Source organism: Xyrauchen texanus, chromosome 19, assembly GCF_025860055.1.
Source record: "Xyrauchen texanus isolate HMW12.3.18 chromosome 19, RBS_HiC_50CHRs, whole genome shotgun sequence".
NCBI lineage: Eukaryota > Metazoa > Chordata > Actinopteri > Cypriniformes > Catostomidae > Xyrauchen > Xyrauchen texanus.
In genome coordinates, this window is record NC_068294.1 from 25518461 (window position 1) to 25535061 (window position 16601).

The 16601-nt window shown below is 41.4% G+C and overlaps 1 protein-coding gene across 1 annotated transcript in view; it reads left to right on the forward strand.

Annotated features, from left to right (window-relative positions):
• LOC127660213 (actin-binding LIM protein 3-like) overlaps positions 1–16601 on the forward strand; it is a 118019-nt gene that overhangs the window by 97712 nt on the left and 3706 nt on the right. The window contains exons 15-21 of the mRNA XM_052150336.1: positions 6032–6169; positions 6716–6786; positions 7172–7325; positions 15144–15173; positions 15810–15865; positions 16376–16436; positions 16575–16582. Of these exons, the coding sequence (XP_052006296.1) occupies positions 6032–6169; positions 6716–6786; positions 7172–7325; positions 15144–15173; positions 15810–15865; positions 16376–16436; positions 16575–16582 (518 nt within the window). The remainder of the gene's footprint in view (positions 1–6031; positions 6170–6715; positions 6787–7171; positions 7326–15143; positions 15174–15809; positions 15866–16375; positions 16437–16574; positions 16583–16601) is intronic.

Genomic DNA, 16601 nt, shown 5'->3' on the forward strand with positions numbered 1-16601 from the left:
GGCTCGCCCACTGGGTTGTTGACGCCATCACACTGGCTTATCACACCCAGGCCGTGCCCCTACCCTTGCGGGTCCGAGCTCACTCAACAAGGGGTGTTGCGTCCTCGTGGGCACTGGCCAAGGGCACCTCCCTAGCAGACATCTGTAGAGCCGCGGGTTGGGCAACACCCAACACCTTCGCGAGGTTTTACAACCTCCGCGTTGAGTCGGTTGCGTCTCGTGTTTTCTCAGGTCCGAGCCCGTAGAACTCGGTAACACGTAGACTGACTGGCCGGGTGGATCGCCTGCGCCCTGCGCCCTTTTCCTGACGTCAAGGTTAAGTAGTGTGCCTTTTTTCCCAGGGCGCTCCACTCTGAGTCGGGACCCTGGTCGATTCCTCCCCAGCCCTCCGGGTCCGCAGTTCAGCGGAGGAACTCGCCGACCCAAGCCACTGCGGGTACCCTGATGGCTACCCTGTACTGGTATAGGTGCTCCACAGGTAAGGCCTCCTGCTCGGACTCCCCCTGTGTGTAGTCCACGGTTCTGTCCCCTTACGAGCGGACCCCCGTGTCTTCCTTAGGCAGTTACAGCTGCCCCGGTCGCCGTGCTGTAGCAACTCCCCCCTTTCGAGGCTGGATCTACCACCGCACCATACTTTCCACACGAGTCCTAAGACGGCCGTGTGATGTGTCTACCACTTTTCCTCCCCAAGAAAAAGGGCAGGTGTGGTCTCCGCAGGGTCTGGGTAAGACCCCCTTCCCTATATGCGTGTAAGGGCCCCGGCCGTGATTGCTCTATGCGAGAAACATAGAGAGAAACGAGGCCCAGCCAGTCTGGCCCGTTCCCATGTTGGCAAACATCGCCTTGTTCCCCTCTCAGGGTAACTAGAAGGATCCCGATGTTCATATGGGGCATTGGGGAAGGGTACGTGCAGCCAGGTACAGATGATGCGCGGCACTGGATGAATCCCTGCCCGCCTCTGTATCGGCAGTCCATGTACACGGTTCAGCACATGGCAAGATTGGAATGGGTCCCCTAGTGTCGCTTCTCCGACACAACGTGGAGAGAGCGACAGAAGGGGAACGTTTGGTTACGTATGTAACCTCCGTTCCCCGAGGGAGGGAACGACACGTTGTGTCTTTCCTCCGCCATGTCGCTGAACCAAGCCACTATTGTGGCCGGACCATTTCCGGCTCCTCAGAAAAATCCTGAATGAACTCCCGTATTTGCGCCACTTAAATACCCGTATGTCCGGGGGCGGGACATGCAAATACTGGCTGCCAACTCTCATTGGCCTTTTTTCATAGATCAGAGGTGGATATCGGCGCTCAAGAGAGACCCCTAGTGTCGCTTCTCCGACACAACGTGTCGTTCCCTCCCTCGGGGAACGGAGGTTACATACGTAACCAAACGTTCAGTTGCACATATATGAGTAGAACTGAGATATCAATTCTATGGATTTTTAAGGAAAAATAAGTTCAAGGATATTTGAGTTATGAGCCCAAAATTTGACATTGCAAGTAATGTTTAATTAAGACTAAATAACTTAATTTTCCAATAATTAAAACATTAGAATTTACAGTGTGTAAAAAAAAAACTTTAACTCTTTTGTACACAACATTGTACCAAAATTGGAAACACAAATTAAAAAAAAATAAATAATATTTATGCTATATATTTTATTATATTTATAAAGCAAATAATTAATTACGCAATTTGGTGCAAACCATGTTTATCTTTGTTGCAGGTGAACTGGTGTCTTTGGTCATGGTTTTTAAGGATAAGGGCATGTCAGGCAGCCTGTTCATATTGGCATTTGCCTAATTTGTTTAGCTTCTACTAAGTAACATGAATATGTTGCCCCTGCTATAGACCCTTTTTTCAGTCACGACCCACCAGTTGAGAATCACTGTCTCAGTCCATATTAGGGTGTGACAGAGCATAGACAGTCCTCTTGTAGAAGGTTGCCTTGACAACATCAGAGAGCGTCCTGGTTTCCTTTCCTTGCCTGATGGTAGAATGTAGAACTGGCACAAGCTCATCCTTCCTTCCACAGGAGGGTGAGGCTTGCTGAGGCCCCCCCCCCACTGAATACAAAATTAACTTTTGCTAGGAAGGCACACTTGAGGTTTTAGCATGCAATGGGCAGGTGTGAAAGTGTCGTGCAAAAAACTAACACAAGATGGCCTGGCATATTGTTTTTCTCTAACTGCTGAAAACCGGTTGGAAAGTCATTAAACGTTTCATTTGTTAGTATTGGTGGCATATTCGTTGATAGATGTTAGTTTATATAAAAATCTCTGTCTGTGCATTCTCACACCTTTTTGACATTTAGTGCATTGATATGTGTCCCCTTAAAATGCTTAAATTTTAACTCCTTTATATCAACAATAGTAATAGTACATCTTTCCCTCTTAATGCATGCCTGTGTATGTGTGTGTATTTGTATACAGTGCATCCAGAAAGTATTTACATCGCTTCACTTTTTACACATTTTGTTATGTTACAGCCTTATTCCAAAATGGATTCAATTAATAATTTTCCTCAAAATTCTAAAATAAAATACCCCATAATGACAATGTGACAGAAGTTTGTTTGAACGTCTTTGCAGGACCTCTCAAGCTCCATCAGGTTGGATGGGGAGCATCGGTGCACAGCCATTTTCAGATCTGTCCAGAGATGTTCAATCAGGTTCAAGTCTGGGCTCTGGCTGGGCCACCCAAGGACATTCACAGAGTTCTCCCGTAGCCACTCCTTTGTTATCTTGGCTGTGTGCTTAGGATCGTTGTCCTGTTGGAAGATGAACCTTCGCCCCAGTCTGAGGTCCAGAGCGCTCTGGAGCAGGTTTTCATCAAGGATGTCTCTGTACATTGCTGCATTAATCTTTCCCTCGATCTTGACTAGTCTCCCAGTTCCTGCCACTGAAAAACATCCCCATAGCATGATGCTGCCACCACCGTGCTTCACTGTAGGGATGGTATAGTGCCTGGTTTTCTCCAGACATGACGCTTGCTATTAAGGCCAAAGAGTTCAATCTTTTGTTTCATCAGACCAGAGTTTTGTTTCTCATGGTCTGAGAGTCATTCAGGTGCCTTTTGGCAAACAGCAGGTGGGCTGTCATGTGCCTTTTACTGAGTGGCTTCCGTGTGGCCACTCTACCATACAGGCCTGATTGGTGGAGTGCTGCAGAGATGGTTGTTTCTTCTGGAAGGTTCTCCTCTCTCCACAGAGAAATGCTGGACCATTGGGTTCTTGGTCACCTCCCTGACTAAGGCCCTTCTCCCCCGATCGCTCAGTTTGGCCGGGCGGCCAGCTCTAGGAAGAGTCCTGGTGGTTCCAAACTTCTTCCATTTATGAATGATGGGGGCCACTGTGCTCATTTGGACCTTCAATGCTGCAAAAAATGTTCTGTACCCTTCCCCAGATCTGTGCCTCGATACAATCCTGTCTCGGAGGTCTACAGACAATTCCTTGGACTTCATGGCTTGGTTTGTGCTCTGACATGCACTGTTAACTTCATGCACTGTGGGACCTTATATAGACAGGTGTGTGCCTTTCCAAATCATGTCCAATCAACTTAATTTACCGCAGGTGGACTCCAATCAAGTTGTAGAAACATCTCAAGGATTATCAGTGGAAACAGGATGCACCTGAGCTAAATTTTGAGTGTCATGGCAAAGGCTGTGAATACTGAATACTTGTGATTTCAAACAAACTTCTTTTACATTGTCATTATGGGGTATTGTTTGTAGAATTTTTAGGAAAATAATGAATTTAATCCATTTTGGAATAAGGCTATAACATAACAAAATGTGGAAAAAGTGAAGCGCTGTGAATACTTCCCGGATGCACTGTATGTATATTCTATATATACTCTATGTGCATTACAGGCTTGTGCCATTTTCTAAAAGATAAATTAAAACTTCTTTATTGTTCCTTTGGATATTATATTATAAATTAGAAAGCACACTTATTGGAAGCTAAAAAAATAATTAATTTTTACAGTATCTGTGGAGAAATATTTAAATCAGTGGAGTTCTGTTGGTACAGATTAATAAGCATATGCATATGGAACATGGGTACGATAGAGAGAGGAATTCTTTTCTGTGTTTTGCACAAACATTTTTGCACAGAGCAGCACTATAGGATATATTTATTTACTGGGCAGCTCAGATACTTCATAAAGAGGACTCTGATAAAAGTCATCTGTCTCTTCCATCGTATTTGCTCTGTTTACAGTTGTATGTAGTTAATATGAGGACCACTCGAAGGGCAAGTAGTATTCTGTAGTATTTTGTGTCTAAATGCACATCCCCTGAAACCACATGTTTTGCTGACACCTGGAGAACAAAACACACACAAAATTATGGTAGCAGATGTTCTTAATATTAGGGTTTTAGAGGTGTGAAATATTTAAGTGAGCACTATTGAACTGTGTTTATCCACATTTCACAAGCCTGTAATGAACACTTTACAAGGATTATTTTGCTACCCACATGGTGGATCTGTGTATGTTATTGAAATGTGTAGTATTGTTGTGGATTGTTTAGCTGTGGTAATGCAGAAGAGAGAAATGCTGCAGATAATTTGCTCCACCATGTGGGTTCCAAACTTAAGGATAGTTCACCCAAAAAGGTGACATTTTGTCATCATTTACTCACCGTAATTTAGTTCCACACTCATATTATTGTCTTTCTTCCATGTAACACAAAAAGAGGAATTTGAACAATTATACTCAAAGAACTCAAAGTCTCAAAGAACCGGTCACAGTGTTTAAAGGAATAATTCACCCAAAAATGAAAATTCTCTTATTATTTACTCACCCTCATGCCATTCCAGATGTGTATGACTTTCGGTCTTCTACAGTAGCTCCAAAAAGCACATAAAGGCAGCATAAAAGTTATGCATATGACTCCAGTAGTTAAATCTATATCTTCAAAAGTGACGTGATAGGTGTGGGTCCTTTTAAACTATAAATTCTCGTCCCTGCCCAGCAGGTGGCAATATGCACGAAGAATGTGAATCCATTGTATGGACCTACAAAAATTATATCTTTCTATAAATCTTAATTTGTGTTCAGTGAAAGAAAGAAAGCCATACACATCTGGGATGACATGAGGGTGAGTAAAGGATGAGAGAACTACATTGTTTTGGTGAACTATCCCTTTAACCACTCTGACCTGTTCTTTGAGTTAGTGAAGTGAACTTAATTTTGCAAACGAATAAATTAAATAGTTGTATTGCATCTACATTCCTTATTTACTTTAGTAAAAAAAAGACTATATTAAAATAAAATCCCCTTTTGTGGTCTACTAAAGAAAGAAAGTCAAATGGGTTTGGAATGGCATGAGGGTGAGTAAACAAAGCCACATCTTCCCTTTTGGGGTGAACCAGTCCTTTAAAATTTTACTGAAAACTCTTTGGATGGCAAATAGTTCCCCCCTTATTCTTTTTTCCCTCTTTTTTCCCTTACCACCTTAAATACAATTCCCTCCACCTCCACTTTCCTCGGTCACCATTCACTCTGTAAGTATTCTCTCACTCTGTAGACATCTGTCTCTGTTTCCATTTCTGTGCTCATCTAGTCCCCCACTTCTGTTCTGTCTCTCATTTCTGTGAAGTCTATACTATTGGGTATTCTGAATATTGCATGAGGTCTGTGTTTCTTGGTGATGTCAATTTATTGTATGATTTATACAAATGGGAGTTAAAAGTAGTTTTTCTTTAGACAAAAGTTCATATTTTATTATATATATGAGCTTATGGTCTCGCTTATCTAGTTTTATAATATACATGTCATTTAGTCAAATGCAGGTGTGTTATACTGAGTGTTGAGAATTGGTTGTTTCTTGTGTTGGAGTCATTACCTCCTACTTTGCTGTATGTGGGCATTTATAGCTGTTCTTCAATTTGCTGTGCTCTCTCTCCTTCTACTGTATATTGCTCCATCTGTCTGAGTGTATACTTATGAGCTGCTATATCATGGGCTATATCATAGATCCATGATCCTGAAAATTTTCATCTCAGCTGATATTGAACCTTTTCCTAACAGACAATCACTGCAATCCAGCAGCTAAGAGCAAGACGAGTGAGGACATTGTCCATTCCTCCAAGTTTTCCTTAGCCTACTCACCTGAACACTACCAGCAATCAGAGCCTGATTACTACCATTACACCAGCTCTCCTAAATGTAGGTGACAAATTAATTCATAATTTACAATGTGTGCCCTTGACTGGAATTTGGCCGTCCTGCTGTACATACTAACCGTAATCATATGTACCATGTATTTACCACGTATTACTATGTATTATACTGCAATTCTACAGTTCACACTTTGCATTTAATTTGATGCATTTGGCAGATACTTTTATCTAAAGAGACTTACAGTGCATTCAAAGGATGAATTTTATCAGTTTACATGTTCATTTGGGGTTGAACCCATGACCTTGACATTGCTAGCGTCAGTTAAGCTACAGGAACCCTATGCTTGAATGTTTTTTAATCCCAGACTAAATTTTGCAAAAATGTATGTGCAGGTTAGGGCAATTATAAATTCAAATTTGATGAAAGCATATATATTTTATATTGTTTCTTTTCTGCTGCCTGTCAAGGCTGTTTATTTTCTAATATGTTGTGACTTCCTCAGAGGCTTGAACTAATTCTGATTATGCCTCATCAAGACTTTATTTCCTCTTTCTCACTCTTGCTTTCTCTCTCAATTACTTTCTGTATCAGCTCTACGTGCTCCACGGAGAAGATACTCATCAGGAGGAGAAGAGGATGGTTGGAGTCACGGTCTTCAAAGAGTAAGCCACTAAAGCATTCTTTCGCTCTCTATTTTGCTCCTTCTCTGTTTTTACGTTCTCAAAGCGTGATCCATCGTACTCTGCCCTCTAGCCTGTAATAAAGACTTACATTCTTAATGAGATAAAGCTTTCCTGGTTTTGATTATCAGCGGTCATCAAGGTCATCATGTGAGTGGTCATCACGTTTTAGCTCATTTTTCAGCTCAGAGTCTCTCCGAATATCTATCTATTATTGGGAATCGAATGTAGGCCATGTAACCATTTTTTAGATTCTAAATCCAACCAATCAGCATCATCCTAATCACTCTTACATCATATGCTTCAAAAAGATACTCTTGTTTTTCTATTTCTTTTGTTTGAATCGTTCTCTCTTTTTCTGTCTCAGATTCAGGGTGGGATTGGCAGGATGATCCTAAAGGAGGAGATGAAAGCCCGCTCTGGTTCCTATGACAACGACCCCTGGGGTAGTGCACGAAACTCCCGCAGTGGGAGCAGGGAGATGTTACACAGCATGGGCCACAACAACACAGTTAACGGCTGTAAGTGCTCCACTACAACCGACGATCATAGAGGAGTGGTGAATGTGTGTTTAGAGGAGATTGTTGTAGTGTCATCAAAATGAAAAAAAAAAAAAAAAAAGCATATTTTAATGTCATCTCCATCTCTGTGTTTGGTTTTTGAAAGGCCGACCTACTGCTTTTGTTAATGTAAGATCCCATTTTCCCTCCCTACCTGTACATTATCCTCTGGGGAAAAACAGTGACGGCAACAGCTGCGGTGTGGTTTTGACTGTGTATGCAGTATGGGAGTTGGTTTGCTTGACTTCAGTACGGTTGTCATTATGCAGTGAATGTTGGTGTGGTCAATGATGAGATATCACTGGGCCATTTCAGTAAGGCAGTGCCACTCTGGAATGCTTTTTAGTAAAGGCAGGCTTGAGTTAACCAATTGAAACAGACAGCATGCTGATACCGTAGTGTGTTACTGCGAAATTCTGAGGGTTTTCAGGAACTGTGCAAACACTGCAAAATCTATTACAACACTACATAAGATGCAGTGCCATATACCTTTCTCTTCCAACTAAATTCTTTCTTGCACTCTCTCAATCTCTTTCACACACATTAGAAGTTGACTGATATAGGATTCTCAATGACCGATTCTATACTGATATTTAGAGATAAAGATGTTTGAAGGCCTCTTGCCAATATACACTCGCTGAGCACATTATTAGGAACACTATGGTCCTAAGAAAGTGCACAACATGGTCTTATGTTGTGCATTCTGAGATGCTTTTCTGCTCACTGCAAATGTACAGAGTGATTATCTGAGTTATCGCAGCCTTTCTGTCAGCTCAAACCAGTCTGGCCATTCTCCGTTGACCTCTCTCATCAACAAGGTGTTTCCATCCGCAGAATTGCTGCTCACTGGATGTTTTTTGTTTTTGGCACCATTCTGAGTAAACTCTAGAGGCTGTTGTGTGGGAAAATCCCAGGTGATCAGCAGTTACAGATATACTCAAACCAGCCCATCTGGCACCAACAATCATGCCACGGTCGAAATCACTGTGATCTCATTGTTCCCCATTCTGATGGTTTCTGATGGTTGATGTTAATATTAACTGAAGCTCCTGATCCTTATCTGAATAATTTTATTCATGGCACTGCTGCCACACAATTGTCTGGTTAAATAAATGCATCAATAAGTGGGTGTACAAGTGCTGAGTGTATAAGACAATTTACTGATATCAAATGATAGATATACAAAATAAAGCACAAAAGTACCCACCCAAAAGTTTTCCAGCCATCTTGGTTCTGAAATCTTTTTTACCATTTATTTATTCCATTTGGATTTCATTAAGTACATCATAAAATGGATGAATCAACCAGCTCCTAGGTGAATCACATGAACACAAGCATTTATTTGAAGCAAAATATTTGAAAATCAGACAAAAACGATAAAAATTATGGAAATGTATAAATATATGATTCTATGTGTAGAAATTATATAATGTACGATTATTGCAAAATATTCAGATAATTAGTAGTGATATTATTTAATATTTTTAGTGTACGTAGTTATTCACCATCTTTTTTTATTATTTGAAAACTATATTTAACACCTATTAACAACTTTTGAGCTCACAGTATACAGTAGGTCTGTCTTTATAGGCTTGTAAGTTAGTGTTAAAAACAAGTTCCCCTATTGAATTTTTTTGGATTTTTACTTCCAGAACTAGATGACACAAATGACAAATGATGTACACAGAATTTACTGAAATATTAGAAAATGTGCATTACCCTTTGAGATTGCTGTTATACATTGTGAGGCAGTTGGTATATTTAAGATCTGATTCTGGTGTGAACTACCACATCTGTTATTTTGCCAAACAGGCATGGTTATCCTGTTAATCTCAAAATCACAGTTACCAATGTGTTAAAGAATTGAATATGATCTTAATGTATTGCAACAGAGTGAAATATTCTCTTGGAGATTTCTTAAACGGGATTGGTAACTGTATCCACGCTCGGAGAGTCACAGGGGGTCACAATAATTTTTACAGAGGATGATCCTATCTAAACCATTTCTAAGGGGATTTTATTTTCTCTTTTTTATTTTGCCTCTCAATCCATCTTTCATTCTATTTATGAACTCTGCTCTTTACTCCTTTTCCTTCATACAACTTTTCTTCATATTTTTCTCCAACTCTGCTCATGTGCATGTGAGCAAGTTGCTCTCCTTAATTCTTTTTATGTGTCTGTCTAATGGGGAAGTACACAAAGCATCTGGAATTTTCCCTGTGTTCCTCCCTTTTCCATACATGTACAGTGGGGCAAAAAAGTATCAACGTTTGTTATTGACCAAATACTTATTTTCCCCCATCATTTGCAAATAAATTCATTAAAAATCCTACAATGTGATTTTCTGGATTTTTATTTCTCATTTTGTCTCTCATAGTTGAAGTATACCTATAATGAAAATTACAGGCCTCTCTCATCTTTTTAAGTGGGAAAACTTGCACAATTGGTGGCTGACTAAATACTTTTTTGCCCCACTGTATTTGGCTACACCTATTCTGCGTTTCCCTCCCCTATAGCCATTGCTACGCTTCCCAATGCCTGGTGCTGCTGCCTGTGCTGGTATCCCATGTCCTCTTTTTTCATGAATAGTAGTTAGAGGTGGCAAGCTTTTTCCATTTCGCTTGCACCATTGGCCGGTCTATGTCTGCTTTAGTCAGCACAGAGATACTTATGTCTCAACCTGTCGGGCATCAGAGACAAGGACAAAGTTTTCCTTCTCGATGCCCCGGTTTCGCCTTCTGGCTTATTTGGTGACACTATGAATGTAGTTATCACCTGGTTCCAGGAGGCAAAGAGTCAAGAGCAAGCCTTCGGGAAATTCCTTCCTTGCCACCCTCAGGGGGAGGGGCCGTCAACCACCCAGCCCCGCCGGGTCCTTCTAGAAGGGAGGCTCAAAAACAAAGCGTGGCGAGTCGTGCTCCCCCTCGTAGAGACTGGGGGCTGGCTCGTCGCCCTCAGCAGCCCCCAAAGCAAGACCTCAGGGCAGTCATTTCTAAGAAGAAAAAACCCTGACGGTCTTGCGCCCAGTCTTGTGTGGGTAGCCCCCCTCGGGTCAGGGCGCATGAAGCATTCACCTGTACCTTCCTGATACCCCCACGAAACCTCTCCATTCCCGCCGCCTCTGGGGTTTTGGGAGTTAGAGGTTTCCAGCAAAATGTTGGGTGATCCTTTACTTCCTGCCTTAGTCCAGGCTACAGAAATGAATTATATCACCGTCCTCCATGTTTCAACGGCGTGGTCTCCACTACCATGAAACCTGAACAAGCATGTCTACTGTGGAAAGAACTCCAAAATCTCTTGGTCAAAGGGGTCATAGAACATGTTCCCCTTCCAGAGAAAGAGTCACTAGGTTACTACAGCAGATACTTCCTGGTTTCCAAGGTGGTGGGGGGTTGCGTCCAATTTTAGACCTGTGAGGCTTGATCGCTCAATCAGGGTGTTCAAGTTCAAGATGCTAACTGTCCTTTGGCATCCACATTCTGAAATACATAGACGACTGGCTGATACTAGCACAGTCACAAGAACTGGCAGTTCAGCACAGCGATATCGTCTTAGCTCATCTGGTTTCTCTGGGTCTGAGACTCAACGTCAAAAAGAGCATTCTCTCTCCCACTCAGGAAATTACCTATCTGGGCTTTGTATGGAATTTTATCATGATGCTGGCACAATTGTCTCCCGCTCGAATCGTGTCCATTCAGAACACCCTGAGCAAAGTCAGGCTAGTCCAAGTTTTCACTGTTTGTCAGTATCAACGAATACTAGGTCTCATGGCATCTGCGTCCTCTGTGATCCTTTTGGGCCTTCTGCACATGAGACCTTTTCAGTTGTGGCTCAAAGCCAGGGCATTTCATCCAAGGGCCAGTCTCCTAAGGCAGATAAGGGTTACGCGCTGTACCCTTTCTATGTGGTTCAGACCCCGTTTCCTCACTTTGGGTCCCACTCTAGGTGCGTCTTGCCATCGCAAATTGCTAACAACAGACGCCTCCCTGATGGGCTGGGGTACGCTCTTAAGTGGTCGTCCAGCTCATGGGGAATGGGAGGGTCATCAGCTCAATTGGCACATCAACTGCCTTGAGTTGATGGCGGTATTTCTGGCTCTGAAATACTTCCTCCAATATTTGAGAGGCTGCCATTTCCTGGTGCATGTGGACAACACAGCAGTAGTCTCTTACTTAAACCATCAAGGAAGTCTATGTTCACGCCAGCTCAACAGACTGGCATGGCAGATTCTTCTTTGGGCCCAGTGCAAGCTCCTGTCAATCAGAGCAGTTTATATCCCTGGATTCCTGAATGTGGAAGCAGATTTACTGTCCAGACAGAAAATACAGACGGGGGAGTGGAAAATCCCTAGGTAGTGGAACGAATCTGGGTGAGATTTTACAGAGCGGAAGTGGACCTCTTTGCCTCCCAACAGACAGCGCAATGTCCCCTCTACTTCTCTCTGAGTCACCCAACCCCCCTGGGTCTGGACGCGATGGCACAAACCGATCCCGGTTTCTCTGCTCCCGGGAGTCTTGGCCAGAGTTCGCCATCAAGGGTCTTGCCTCTTACTGATAGCACTGCATTGGCCGAACAGGATATGGTTCTCTGAGATAATGTCTCTCCTCGGTGGCTCGCCTTGTGCGATTCCGGACAGGAGGGAAACTTCTGTCCCCCATGTTTGGCCCCTGAAGGGTACCAACTGAGGGACACTGGGCTTTCACCTGAAGTTATCGAGACCATTCTAAGTGCTAGGGCTCCCTCTACTTGAAGAAGTTACGCCAATAAATGGGGTGACTTTGAAAGATGGTGCAGTGCACATAATGCAGATCCAGTTAACTGCCAGATTGCTTCAGTTCTGGACTTTCTGCAGGAAAAAATTATCAGCAAGCACATGCCCCACCACTCTCAGGGTTTATGTGGCTGCTCTATTGGCTTGCCACGCCCTGATTGACGGGATGCAGTTAGGGAGACATCCTCTGATTGCTCGCTTTGTTCATGGAGCCATGTGACTGAGACCTCCTGCTAGGACCAGAATCCCTTCATGGGACTTAGCAAAGTCCTTGAGGGTCTGGTTGAGACCCCCCTTTGAAACTCTAGATTACTTCTCTAAAAAGAATTGGGGAGCTACAGGTTCTGTCTGTCTTGCCAGCCTGCTTAGATTTTGCCCCAGGAATGGCTAAAGCATTTTTGCACCCTCATCCTGACTACCTGCCTAAGGTTCCTTTCTCGACCGTACATCTGGTCACTCTCGAAGCCTTCTGCTCCCCGCCGTTTACAATGCCGGATCATGAAAGACTTCACGGACTGTGTCTAGTCTGTGTCCAGTCCGTGCCCTTCAGACTTATGTCCACCGCGCTAGCTAGTGGCGTAAGTCAGGGCAACTATCCGTTTGCCATGGGGCTGCAACAAAGGGGCGGCCGTCACCAAGCAAACTATGTCGCATTGGGTGAGGGATGCTATTGCCCTGGCCTACGAGGCGCGCGGTCAAGCTTCGCCAGAAGGTATCAGGGCTCACTCTACCAGAGGGGTTGCCTCCTCTAAAGCTTTGGCCAGAGGTGTCCCTCTGCATCATATTTATAATGTGGTGGGCTGGTCCTCTCCGCATACATTCATAAGATTCTATAGTTTGGATGATCATGCCACTCCGGGCTCTCACGTCCTTGAATCAACATCACAAGCTCATGTCTGAGACCTCTTGCGCTCTTGTGAGCACAACTACACAACCGTAAGGGGTCCGGACACCCACAGTGCGGCGGCATGGGTATTCTCGTTCCCAAAGCGCTAAATCAGCGCAGCATCAAAGTGCAGCTTTTTGATTGGGAACATCTCGGGTTACTTAAACGTAACCCCTGTTCCCTGATAAAAGCAGAACGAGATGCTGCACTTCATTGCCGCACTGAGGATCCCCCAGGACTTCTCTTCAGACAAAATACCTGATGATGCACCTGTGGCGCATCTATTTATAGCCCTGCTACAGGTGCATCCAATGATGTCACCAGCAGAGGCTATAAATTCTAGTAAATTTCATTGATGTTTTGCACACATATTCACAGCTGGTCACTCCTAAAGACGTTCCCAAAGCACTAAATCAGCACAGCATCTCGTTCCGCTTTTTACAGGGAACAGGTGTTACATTTAAGTAACCCGAGACATTTCCATTTAACTCTAGCACATAAACTGTATGTCGATATATCAAATGTCGCGAAAAACTGGTTTGGAAACACTTTTTGTCGAGAAAATTGTCATTATCGCAAAAATGTAGTGTCACATAACAGAATTTGCCCCAATCGTTAGCATGTGTTAATCATGAAGACAAGGTATACATCTTTAAAAGCCAATTTATTGTATGTGATTATGGATTGATCTTAACGGCATATAGATCTGATACTGCAACATGACACTCCAGAAGGGCCAACACAAATAAGCCTATCTCATATCATTCACATCAACAAGTCCAAATGAATGGCCGTGGTTTATGATAAATTTAATCGTCGTAGCCATCCATTTATTTATTAAAGTTGCTTTTCCGCATCATTCAAAATAATAGACGGAAGTCAGGGAATTATCCCAGAAAACATAAAACACAAAAAAGTGGTTCATTATGTCTTCTGAAATAATGCAATCTCTTTGGGTGAGAAACAGATAAATATTTAAATCCCTTCTTTTTTTTACTATAAATATCCACTTCTACTTTCACTTTCACTCTTAGAAGGTGAAAGTGAAAATGGATATTTATAGGAAAAAGGACTTAAAATGACATAACATACAGTATAGCAAAGATTTTTGGAGCTTGAAAGGTTTGGTCATCATTCACTTGCATACACAGACAAAAAGTCATACACATCTGCAGTGGCATGCGGGTTTTTGGATGGAAAATCCCTGGGAACTGACTTCATAAATCCAATAAAAAAATCACCTAGAGTTTCTAATGCAATGGCATTCATGCATTTTTTATAGTAGCTGAAGTGTCAAAATACTTTTTAGTACCACTGTACTGCACATATCTATTTAATATTATTTGTTTTGTTTGTTTTTTTGTTTTTTTATTGAAAGCATCTCTTATTATGTTTGGGAGTTAAATAACACATTTTGTCATATGATTATCTAGATTCCTTCTGTTCCTATTGTGAAACGTGGGCCTTTTGTAATAAGTGCTCTTTGGATAAAAGTGTCTGCCAAATGCATAAATGTAAATGCTTCTTGAACTTTTTCCTGTCCAGTTCGTTTTAGAGAGAGGTACCTCATTTGCATCCATAACTTTACTCTTGTTTTTTTTTTGCTTTCTCCTTTTCTTTCCTTTTCCCTTTCTTCTCTGTCACTGATGTAGCTTTCTTGCTCTCATTAGCATTCTTCAGGCTCATTGAGTCCTTTGATGTGTCAAATTTTATTGTGGCTGGTTAGCAGCCTGCTCTCTGCTTTGTTTATTTACAGTTGTGGAACTTTTCAAATAATTCTTTCAGCAGACCCAGAGCTCAATTAATTTAGAGACAGGGGTCTAATAGCAGACATTAAAAGCTCAGCATTAGTCCCAACAGCCAATATATAATATAAACTAATAAATGCACATTTAGCTCTCTTCACACAATTATGCTTACTACACTTAGTTTAAGGGTAAATGTGGTTGGATCTTTTGGAAGAATACACATAGCACTTGCCTACAAGTTTACAGATACGTTGTCTAGTTTGACCCATATAAATGTATTAAATTAACTATATGAATGATGGATTATTATTAATATGGAATTCATTATAAAAAAAAATTATGAAGATTATAATGGTTCTTTCTCTTTCTTTTAGCTCCTCGGACAAACTTGGCAGCTGAGAATGGTGAGTGACTCTTAAGGTCAGTCTTTAATGTCCCCTGTGCAAAAAAGGATGAGGATTTGGAATAAGGGTTTTTGCATTAAAATAGTGGTAGGACCTGCTCCTGGATTTAATGAGTCACAAATTAACTGGAGGGAGGTTAGGGAATTAAAAGTTTAATAGTTATTATAGTACATTTTACAATACATTTTAGCATATTCATTGTTAATTATTATTCTGAAGCCTAGGCTTTTGTAGTGCAGATCTGGGCATCTATACTGTAGGGACAGGTTCAAACTTCTAAAGTAGAGATCCATGAACTGCTAAGAATTGCTGGATTTCCCTATTACCAGAGATGAGAGATGTATTAGGAAGGTGCCTTTAATGCCAGGGGAACTGTCCCTGTAGTATGTGTGCTGTAAGTTACTTTAAATAAAAATGTCTGCTTAATAACAATTAACTGTTAAATATGTGCTGTAAACAACATACAGTATATCATAGCCTGGTAACTAGCTCCCTCTACTGTCCACTTATGGATAAGGTTGTCAAACTTTGACCACATACTGAGAGTTTTTTAACATTCTTGCTTGTCATTATGATATCTTTAATTCTTTTTTTTTTTATTTTATTTTATTTATTTATTTATTTGTTCATTTGAAGACTACATTTCCAAATCAGCATCTTTACCAGGATATGGCAGGAATGGATTAAACAGGGTAATATACCTTTTTTAAACCACACATATCATACCAAATGCCTTGAATTGAATCATGGAAAACCTGTACATTTAAAGGAATTTTGAAGTTGTGTTTTCCAGGCCTAAAAAAAAAAAAAATCATAAATATATTAGAAGTCATAGAAATGAATATTTGTAGAGTTATGTTCCATCATAAAATATTTAATTGGCTAGATATGACTCTTGAGAGATTTTTTTCTTTGTGAGACTTGTGAGAAAATTGATTTAGGGTTATTTTATAGTCTGAATGACTCATTTGCGAATCATTGTGAATTAAAATTGTGATTATCCAGTATTCACAAATGACTGGAAAGGTCTTGGAAAAGTCAAAGAATTTAATTGGTCTAAAAGTGTGGGATCCCTGTTATGTGGACAACTGGGAAACTTATATTTGTTTTAAAGTCAAGTAATTGGATTGGCAGAGCTGAAAAAGCAGTGAGAATTGAACCATAAGCCACCCTTGGCTTAATGATTTGTCTGTTTTTTCCAGCCACAAAGTGCTGACTACGTTCAGTATGACAGTGGCAGTGAAGCTGACTGGGGAATCAGAGGTGGGTAAAAGATTTAGGTTCTTTTAGTGTTTTTATTTATAAAAATATTTATTTTGTTGACATATTTAAGAGTAAATTACTATTCTATTTCTTACAGAAATTAGTTACGACTGAAAGTTTTTTCTTCTTTCTCAGCAGAGTACAAGGTAAGGGAGATGGTTAAAA